The 10,835-nt window shown below is 36.7% G+C and overlaps 1 protein-coding gene across 1 annotated transcript; it reads right to left on the bottom strand.

The window, feature by feature from the left end:
- Positions 1-5,895: 5,895 nt before the first annotated feature.
- Positions 5,896-9,120, bottom strand: LOC120120149 (protein JASON-like). The gene is made up of 7 exons (XM_039139857.1): positions 8,928-9,120; positions 8,740-8,797; positions 8,560-8,624; positions 8,329-8,468; positions 7,486-8,206; positions 7,292-7,374; positions 5,896-6,179 (listed from the first exon to the last, which is right to left on the bottom strand). The coding sequence occupies exons 1-7, from the start codon at positions 9,006-9,008 to the stop codon at positions 6,071-6,073; spliced, it is 1,257 nt and encodes a 418-aa protein (XP_038995788.1). The 5' UTR covers positions 9,009-9,120; the 3' UTR covers positions 5,896-6,070.
- Positions 9,121-10,835: the final 1,715 nt, after the last annotated feature.

The following is a 10,835-nucleotide window of genomic DNA, read 5'->3' as shown; positions in this document are numbered from 1 at the left end:
AGTGTGTGTAAGGTATAGGAGAGCTCCAACGACACTTCTAAAGTGTTGAGCATCAGCTAGGGGCTTACCATCATTTCCGGTAAGTTTAGGGGACAAAACCATTGGAGTTCGGGCTAGCTTCGCTCCACTCATTTTTATTTTGTCTAACAAGTCCCTTATAAACTTTCGTTGTCGAAGCACAAGGTGTTGGGTTGTCCTTGTGACTTCGATGCCAAGGAAAAAACTCAACTCCCCCAAAATTTCAGAGAAAATCACCCTCCAAGCTGTTGAACAACGTCTTCGATAGCTTCATTAGAATCGCATGTTATTACTAATGAGTAGAAACACACAGTTGCCACTTGATCATCGGACAAATAGAGAGGCATCTACTGCTGATTCCATGAACCCTAGTTGAGTGAAAAACTGTTTGAGCTTGGCGTACCACATTCGCGGGGCCTGTTTGAGGCCATAGAGTGCCTTTTAAAGCCTGCAAACCAAGGATATACCATCAAAAGATTGCGGCTCAAATGCTGGAGGTTGAATCATGATTACTTCTTTTACAAGATCGCCATGAAGAAAGGCTTTGCTAACATCAATTTGAAGTAGAGCCCACCCATTTGAAAAATCAATAGACAATACTGTGTTGAAAGTGGAAGATCAGACCACTGGACTGATTGTGTCACCAAAGTCATGGCCTGGAACTTGAGAAAAACTTTTGGTCACTAATCGTGCTTTGTACCGAGCAAAGGACCCATCCACATTACGTTTGAGTTTGAATAGCCATTTGCATCCGATGGCAACACGGTTAGAATGTAAAGGCTCAACATGCCATGTACCATTTTTTATTAGAGCATTGTACTCATTGAATACGGCTCGTCTCCACTGAGGATCTTGAAGAGCTTGGGAGATTGAAGTTGGCTCAACTTCATCAACAAAGGATGAAGAATCAGCAGATAAGGTTTTTGGTTTGAAGATACCCATTTTTACTCTAGTCATCATGGGATGATGATTGACTGCCACATTTGATGATTGATGCTTAACCTCCTCTGCTATAGGAACATCTGAGTAGGGACAGCTATGATGATCTTCTTGTATGTGAGGATTACTTATGGGATCTATTGATGATGAATCCACAGAAGCACTAGAAGTGCTATTTAAGTTGAGATAAGCAAGGATCCCAAGTCAGGTGTGCTGTAAGAAGAACTCAGCAACTGTGATTAATCAAAGGAACGAGAATTAGGATTCCCTAAGCAACCACCAAGAACTTGCACGGAAACAGGAACCACGGGAAGCGAGGTGCTAAGACGTAGTGAAGAGCGAACTACTCCAGAATCCAACATCTTGTTGTCGACGTAAGGAAAAGTGCATTCATCAAACATGACACTGTGAGAGATGAACATTTTTCCTTTCGAGGCTAAACACATGTAACCGCGATGCTGAATACTATAGCCAAGGAAAACACGCGGCTGCAAGCGGAACGTAAGTTTATGTGGTTGGAAAGGGCGAGTGTGAGGAAAGCATAAGCATCCAAACAAGCGTAAGTGATCATAGATTGGTTGTCTCGAAAATAACCGTTCAAAAGGTGAGCATCCAAACACGCGTAAGTGATCATAGATTGGTTGTCTCGAAAATAACCGTTCAAAAGGTGAGCAGCCTTGTAACACATTAGTGGAAAGTCGGTTGATAAGATGCACAGCTGTAACAACAGCATATGACCAGAACTTATAAGGGAGAGATGCCCTATCCATGAGAGTGAGAGCCATCTCTATGATAAGATGGTGTTTTCTCTCAACACTTTTTTGTTGAGAAGTATATGGGCAGGTAGTTCGGTGTTGAATCCTTTCTTGAACAAACATATCTGTAAATGGGCGAAACTCGCCATCCCAATCAGTGTGAACGGAAAAAACGTTTGCTTGAAACTATGTATTGACCATTTTTTAAATAACCGAAACACGTCAAGAGCTTTAGTACTCTTATTCTTCAGAAGATACAACCACGTATGGTGAGAGAAGGTGTCTACAAACGCCAGATAATACTTGAAACCATTGGAGGGAGTATGTGTTGGCCCCCACAAATCAACAAATACTAATTGAAAGGGTTTGGTATGTGCAGTAGTTGAATCAGGGAAAGGTAAGACATGGTTTTGCCTAACTGACAAGCATTGCATAATGAAGACCTGACTTTATTAAATTTTTAAAGCGAAGAGCATTACAAGTACTTGGTCTATGCTCATTTGAAAGCTGACCCAAACGGTCATGCCAAATTCCATAGTCAACTGCACTACCATCAACCACATTTGCAGCAGGTATCAAGTCTTCACTGGACGAACACGTACGAAACTTATATAGCTTATCTACCTTATTCCCTCTTAACACTGTCTTCATCACGGACTAGGCAGCTATTAGCATGAAATTCCAGAAAAAACCTGGTTATCACGAGTAAGTTTAGATACAAAAATAAGGGTTTTAGTTATGCGTGGGGACATGAAGTAAATTAGATAGCCTTAGAGACCGATAATCAGTATTCAAGGAAGTATTACCAACGTTAGAAATTGACAAGGCTTTACCATTTCCAACCACTAACATACTAGGCCCTATGCCGAGCTATCAGTAAGTTCACCATGATCAGCAGTGACATGGTGAGTAGCGCCAGAGTCTACACACCATGGGGTGGAATCAGCAGAAGTAGGAGAAGCCCCATGACCCCGAGTAATAGTAGAACAACAAGCACACCTAGAACCAGTATTGTTGATATTCACACGACTAATATTGGCTGAAGCATGGTCCGACTTGTCCTTGTCTCGCATGGTTGTAACTCCAAGAAAGGTTTTGTCAAATCGGTACCAACACCGATTAATTAAATGACCAGTTTTGCCACAAAGTCGACATTGAACCTTGCCACATCCTCGAACTTGTCCGCCTGACCCCAACTGAGGTTTGCTCGATTGATGAGTGGGCATGGACGAACTCCGAGCAATAGGTGAGGAGCCAGATGAAACTTGAGCAATGTTGGCACTTATGTTCAGGTTATCGAACTGTTCAAAAAAATTTGTTGTCTCTCTGCATCAACAAGAACCGAAATAATGCCCTCGAGAGTAAACAGATATCTGCTCGCTGTTATCACTGCGATGAAGGGACGATACTCAAAGGGTAACCCATTAAGAATAGTGACAATGCGTTCAAACACGGAAATGGGACAACCACAAGCAGCAAGGGAATCACAGATTTCTTTGACTTAGGAGATGTATGCTCGCATCCCAAAATCACCTTTCTTGATTGTCTTCAGGAGATAATGCAAGTTCATGAGAGTAGTCGTAGATTTGCTGGCAAAAAACGTGCTAATCGTTTTTTATATCTCCGACGCAGTCTCGGAACCAACTAGCTGTGGAAGAAGTGATGGACTCATAGTAGAAAGTAACCAAGGCTAAGACGCTATCTTAGGCCATGAAGACTTTAAACGCTTCATTTACAACGAGGGATCTGTCATCTCCTTCAATCGTTTTCGGTGGCGGCTGTACATCACCAATTAGAAGTTTTTCTAGGCGATGACTCCGAACAGTAAGTAAAACTTGTTGTTTCCATAAAAGAAAATTATATTCATTGAGAATAATACTAATTTTCTAGTAGGTAAACACCTTTCCTCCAAGAGCAGATGATTCGGACAAAGAGACACCGGAATCTGGTGAAAGGGCACCACTGTCTGCCATGAGAACCACCAAGAGAACAAACAGGAGGCTACGCACACAGACCCGGATCAAAAGCGACTGATAGCATGTTATGAACTTAATAAACGAGAGAATGGAAAATATGAATGAATGCTTGTCTATTTCACTGATTTCACTAATGAAGCAGAGAAATTATCATCTCACTTTTCTGATCTTCCCCAACATGCTCTAAATTAGCATCAATATTTAAATCACAGAATTTACTCAATACTGAATTAACCCCATCCTGGCTGATCGAAGTCTGGGACTCCTCTGATTTCTCAGCAGAAACCTCAACCCCCAGCAACAGCCAGAGGGGCATCCCCTTAGACAATGTTCCCACAAAAGCCTGATTTTATGTATGCATTTGTTTTGAATTAGCTCTAAAACTAGCAGGAAAGATTGCAACCTTCTTTTTCAACAAAGACTTCATTGAAGGTGAAAGATTGAACCTCTTTGCACACTCGATAACCTTCTGCAAAGTCATTCTAGCATTATAGGAAAATAACCCATTCACAACAAACTCACTTTCGTTCCCAAACCCCTAACCACCGTGAAATCTACACATCGTCGGTGACATAACACCAACTCCATTATTATCAACACTCTCTTGGTCACTCGCACCGTACTACACACATTAGTGGGATGTGGAAAGAGCCGACGATTGTTGTATCCATTGTAAGGCCTTGTTGGACTGAGAATGTTTGGAGTTGAAGCAAAAGAAGCGGCGCGGCGAAGAAGATATCAGCTTTGGGGAAGAAAACATATGGGGAAAAAAGGGTAAGTTGATATTTTACCACTGAACTATTTTGGGTTTACAACCTATGTTTAGTAATTTATTTCTGAAACAAAAGTGACTATTGTGTAGTTTACCCTTAAAATAAAATGAGTTAACTATAACCTTATCCCTGAAGTCTCTAAAGTTTTCAAAATTAAAAACTTTAAGAGTTTAATGACTAAAATAGAAGAGAAGAAAATAATTGAGTGATGAAGGGTGTAATTTACCTAATTTATAACAGTAGAAATTAATGAAACCGTTGAAGATTTATTTTATTTTTTATTTTTAAATCTTTAAATAGTTATACATTTCAAATTATTCACTAATTTATATAAAAAAATGTATTATTTAAATTTAAAACTAATTAAAAATTGATTTTGAAAATTTACCCAATTAAAGTGGAACTTTTTTAATTGGTGAATGAAAACTTGAAATTTGAGTTGAATTAGAAAATTCAATCACATTAAAAATGTCTAGTGAAGAGTTTACAAACATATTCATATACCAATTGTAAATATCAATTAAAATTACGGCGATAAATTTCTAGCTTGCCTCTCGTAATCTGGTAAATTTTGGCGATTGGGTTAACGGCTTCTTCATTTTAACAGAATAAAACTGTAAAACATCTCTCGAAGAAAATGGGAACAGTACTGTGTTAAGGAATCACTTAAGTAATATAAAATACTTTTAGTTTAAGATGTTTGATAAGAGAAATAAACTATTGAAATTATCTCTTTATCAGTAAATATCTTCTTATATTTTAGTGTTAAACTCGATTGTTTATTTTTAATCATCTAACTATCTTAATTCAATGTAAAATTTTAATTTTATATTATGTAATTGGATGTTGCGTATGTTATGAAGAGTTCTAAGAACAATCTGATGCAACTTTGATAGAAAACTATGTATATACCATGGTGACTAGAGATGCACATAGTCGGATTTAAATTCGATCCAGATCGGATAAAAATTGATCCGGTTTTTTCATTAAGTCAAAAAATCGATTTATAAAAAAATCGGTTCGGATCATAACCGGTTTGGAGGGCCGGATGATGTAACCGGTGTAACTGGTTTCGGTTTGAAAAAAACCACTTTTTTAAAAAAACCGATTTTTAATCCGGTAAAAAATATGGTCATCCAATTTTTTAAACCTCTTACCGGATTTTTAAACTCCAAACCATATTTTTTTCCGGATAAAAAACCAGTTTTTTATCTGGTTTTTTTCAAATCGGTTTTGAATCCAGTAAAAAATCCGGTTATCCAATTTTTTCCCAAACTGGTTATACTATCCGGTTTTAAAATATCCGATCCGGTTTAAAAAAACCGGTTTTTCTCAAATTCGGTCTCAGATATTTTTTGCGCAAAATCGGATATTCAAATTTTTTGTGCACCTCTAATGGTGACACAGTATTACAAAATAACCATTGATATACAATTGAAGCAAATCCCAATCCAACTGAGCATGATTCCCAAGAAAAGGACCGCTCAAGACAAACCAGCCATGATATTTCAAGAATTTAAACCCTTCTTTCAGGTTTAAAAGCCTCAATTACATCTATTCTAATTAAATATGAAAATGAGATTCAAACGAAAAATAACACTGCTAATCATCAGAATGAAACAACTGACTTGGAATGTGGGGAAAGTCGCAGCTGAGACAGAGCAGTGTCGCTTTCATCGTTCTCGTCAAAAGCCATCGGTGTTCGGTTAACATGATTCCTGTAATTAAAACAGGCCATCAGAACTGTGTTGATGCGAAGTAGAAACCGTTGGCGATTGAATAGGCAAATAGAATTACTAATCAAATAAAGGGTAAATTACATATTTAATCACCCAACTATCACTTTGGTGATTCTAACGTGTTAAATTAATGTCATGTTATCATTGAAAATTTTTTAAAAAATACTACATCAAAAGTTCTGTTAATTTTTAATGACGAGTGACCGAAATGAAACCAAAACATATCGTTAGTGATGATTTAAAAATAAAACAATTAGATGACCAAATCAAAACCAAAGTGATTGTTAGGTGACTAAATATGTAGATTACCCTCAATTGAATTATTTCAACTTCCATATGAAGAACGGATAGGAATTGAACTTCATCTACAATGTTACTATCCAGCAAAAAGGTCGCCATCAACAAACTTGTTTAACATTAAGCCATAACTTCACTCTATTTAAATTTTCCATCAAAGGGGGTCAAAGATATAGATATCCAACCTAAGTGTGACCCAGAAACAGTTCATATAAAAAAGTAGGTAAATGCTTGAGCAACTGAATGCGTGGTACTGTAATATTTACTTTACTCTCGGACGCTTTCTTGGCTTTCAAACAGAGACTATATTAGAACCAATAATATTAAATCTCAGTATCTTCCCCACATTAGATAGAGTAATAATATGAATCTCCATCACATCGTTGGATATAGCTATGATATAAAAATCACCTCGGCCCCAACATACTTCGGAAATTAGCAAAGAAGAAAATGAGAAGCAAGATTCACTTGCTAATACCTCGGGTAGTGTATGCTATGATATCTGAAGTTCAATTAAGAGAAAGTAGACATTGGTATTTAATCACAGAAAGTATGACTAGGCTTTCATATATTCTTTTAGCCAGTTTTATATATATATGATGGGTTAGGCCTCCATATTTCAAGTGAATAAGAAAAAGGCATTTTATACAGTGAATCACACTACTAACTAGACCAGGTACATTGCTTTGAAGAGGCTGAGGTAATTAGAAGCTTAGCCGCTGTCCATCGATTTACAAACAAAATAAAATAGCATCATAGACAATGAATGCAGCAAGCAAAAATGATAAACATACCTCTGAGAGATGAGACTCTCGTCAGACAGTGCCTTTTCCAGCCTCTCTTCAAATGAAGATGCATGCCAACTCACTTTCTGATCCTGAAAACAGGAGAAGATCCATAATGTAGAGGTCTAAACTGCAAGCACAATATGCATCCAAAAATATATATATATATATATATATATATATATATATAAATAAAAGTTTACCTCCTTGTACTTATTAGTTGAATTTGGGATTCCATTGCCATCCCACCATTTTGGTGAGATGCGCGATGGTTCATCCTCATTCCAGTGTGCAGCAACCATACCGATGATGGGCCTGTCCACAAGAGTTTTACCAGGAGGGATTTTGCCAGAAGTGGCCTGAAGGTTTCTAATATGTTCATCAATGGTATACTGTTTTGGCTTGAACCAAGAAGACAAGCTTCCTTCTTCCTCTGACTCTTTCATCAGAGAAGTTTGTTTTACTCCAACCTTGGGTGTGGCTTCTTCCGGTCGTTCGGGTGATTCTTTCAGCTCTTTAAATACCTCTTTGGAGCTAAATGTCTCTTCCTTCTTTGCATTCAACCGAGCGGCATTCTCAACTGGATTCAAAACCGAATGAACATCTTCAGACCTGATCCGAATCTTCCCATTTGCGGGAAAAACTGTTCCAGGGGTTTGCATTTCATCAGAAAGTTTTAATGGGGTTGTATTTGGCGAGGGCTTCGATGCACTTTGAGAACTTCGTAATTCAAGTTTGTTTGTATTTTGATCACCATATTTAGAAGATGCATCGCTTTCGCATTCAAATCGTACAGACTTATTCCTTCCGTGAGCTAAAGCTGGTTCAATATCAATCTTAACCGTTTTATTAACGGTAGTCGTCTCACCGCCTTCAGTAGAATCAATAGAGAAACTCCCAATGTTAGCGGCTTTTGATAGACAGCTACAACAGAAAGTGCACCGGTCAATTCTCAGGCAGACTCACAAGGTCAAACAATTAATTGAAGGCGGAATTAATTCATTTCATTCAACAAAATTCTCGAAACAGAAGTTAAAACTTATAACCTGTTTGGTATATTGACCGGAGAATCTGAACTCCTCACCAAGGCCTCGGAAAGTTTGATTGGAGTAGGCGGCTGATGATGTTGCTTATCCAGCTGAAACTTATCGGCGGATGTGTTTGAAAACGAAGAACGACATTTTGCCTACGATAGGGGAAAGTTTCGAGTTGGCAGACACTCGCATGAACATACAAAATAACAAATATATATATATAAAAAAGCTCCATGAACATACCTCACCCTTGAGATCTTTATCAATTTTTGGTAGCCTGAAATCATGGGATGGATAATCTCCTCTGTCTTTTAGAAGAGAGACAAGATAATAAAACTTAAATGATTCCATTCCAAAAAAGGGAAAATTTTGAAGTTAGCTAATTCGACTAATGAGCTACACCATTGTTTACGTATATTTTACCTTCGTCGAGAAAGAGAGACGATAATCGGTTTCCTGAAACTGAATGTTCCTTCTTAGCCTAACAAACAAAAAGAGTTTAGTTCAAGTTTCCTTCGCTTCAGCAATATAATAGGCAAGGAAAGAAAGCGTGACTTGAACTGAATTTTCTCAGGAACCAAACAGAGGAGCGAGAAAACTGAAAAACTTACGGCGGGTTTGGAAGAGGGGGAGACGATGTGAGGGCGGGAGCCACGGTCTCTGACTCGAAGGCAGGCGAAGAAACAGCCCATGGCTCTGCAAACAAGCGTCAGATCAAGAAATCTCAACACAAAGTCTTGTTGATTCAGGAGATCCAAATATCGGTTTCCTTCTTTGTTTTTGAAGATTTAGCAGGGACGGGGAGAGTTGTTGGGTCGTTTTTTGAATTTTGAAATACAGCGATACGAGGGAAAGATGATTTATTTATGTATTATTACGCCTCTAATATTTACTAGAAAACCAATTCGACGCTTCAGCTTTTTATCTCCTCCGCGATTTTAAGAGTGGCACGTGTGATTGTAGTAGATTACGAAATTCCCCCTCCTCCTCCCCCCCCTCCCGGTTGCCATTTTTGTACTCCTCCCTCCTAATTTGTCAATTTGTAATTTTACTTTTATCTTATATTTCAGACTTAATTTTATAAGAAAATATATATTTTATAAGGGTAAAGTATATTTGGTTTTGTTTATTTTTTTATAAAATGTATATATTATTATCCAAAAGTAAACAAATAAAACAGTCTCAACAACCACTGTACACTAAACAGCCCCCAACTATACCCCAACATCCCTGTACACATTCATTCACCCCAAAGAGTACAATCAACCCCCATAAAACTGAGCACAATCAAATATCAAGTCCCCATTCTATACAAATTTGAGAATCAAGGTTCCCTGTATTAATTCTAGAAAATTTCACCTTTACAACCTCTCGAATAATCCACAAAGCTCAACATTCGATCTAGCACCAAATCGACTAGAACATCATCTATTCCATTCCTCCCAGATGAAGTAGATGCAAGCATTCCAAACTAGCGAACTTGTGTGATGAGCAGACTATATTGCTTTTTTATGTTAAATATTTCATTTTTTATAAAACAGTTCTCTCTGACTTTTCTTGTCCTCGTTTTTTTTTTCCATAGTGTTCTAGGCCACCTTTGGGAATTGTTGGAATTGCACAAAATTAAATGTTAGAAGCTTGAATTCATGCTTGAATCAATTTGACAAACTTTGAATCCTAACTCTAAAGTATTCAGCCTTGATGAAGAGTTTAGAGAAAATTATGGGGAAAAAATCTAAGGTTTAAAATTGATATTAGAATAATCCTATATGTTTTGAATGTTATTTGGACTATTTTGGAAAATTGTGAAAGTATAGGGACTTAATCGCATAAATTGAGAAATATGGGGATTAATGTGTAATAGTTGAATCATTACGTTGGAATTTATTTTTAGAATATTGAACTTGATGTTAAAATGTGAAATTGGACTAATTTAGAAATTTGATAAAGATTGGGGACTAAATCCTAAACTATGAAAAAAGGTAGGACTTAAGTGATAAATTTTGTAATATTAAGGTATTATGTTTCTAATTAAAAGGCTGGAAATTTCGGTTATATTAATTAAAGTTAAATTTCTAAAATTGTTAAGATTGAGGGCTAAATTATAAATTATATAAATTGTAGGTTTTGAAATGGAAAATTGTTATAAGTTAGGGAATAGAAATTAAAGATGTTGTTGGAATATTTGAATTTGTTTTAGGATGCTTGAATTTAGGATTAAATGGTACAAATGACGACGTTAAATAAAATAGAAAAGTATAGATTAAAATTTAAAAAGAATTTAACTTATGGTTGAAATTATGATATTATGGATTTAGAATCGAATTTGGAAGAATGTATAAGCTAAAGAAATTAATTGTAAATATGGAGAAATTAGGGATTAAAGTAGAAATCGAATATGAGATAATGTGTAAAGTCTAAATAATTATTAGAGGAACTTGAATAGTTAAATTGGAATTTAGCTCAATGTGGGAAGTTGTATAAAATAGAGATTCAATTCGTAAATTTTAGGAAAGTTG

The sequence above is a fragment of the Hibiscus syriacus genome, unplaced genomic scaffold (assembly GCF_006381635.1).
Source record: "Hibiscus syriacus cultivar Baekdansim isolate YM2019G1 unplaced genomic scaffold, ASM638163v2 tig00110332_pilon, whole genome shotgun sequence".
NCBI classification, from domain to species: Eukaryota; Viridiplantae; Streptophyta; class Magnoliopsida; order Malvales; family Malvaceae; genus Hibiscus; species Hibiscus syriacus.
The sequence above is the reverse complement of the archived record's forward strand: the minus strand, read 5'-3'. Positions and strand labels throughout refer to the sequence as shown.

Bases quoted from the DNA above. Each gene is read 5' to 3' on its own strand.
- LOC120120149 (XM_039139857.1), bottom strand. From the start codon at position 9,008: ATGGGCTGTTTCTTCGCCTGCCTTCGAGTCAGAGACCGTGGCTCCCGC. The intron at 8,798-8,927 runs GTAAGTTTTTCA...TTTGTTTGTTAG, and splicing joins CCCCCTCTTCCAAACCCGCC to GCTAAGAAGGAACATTCAGT. The intron at 6,180-7,291 runs GTATGTTTATCA...TTTTAATTACAG, and splicing joins GAGAGTCTCATCTCTCAGAG to GAATCATGTTAACCGAACAC.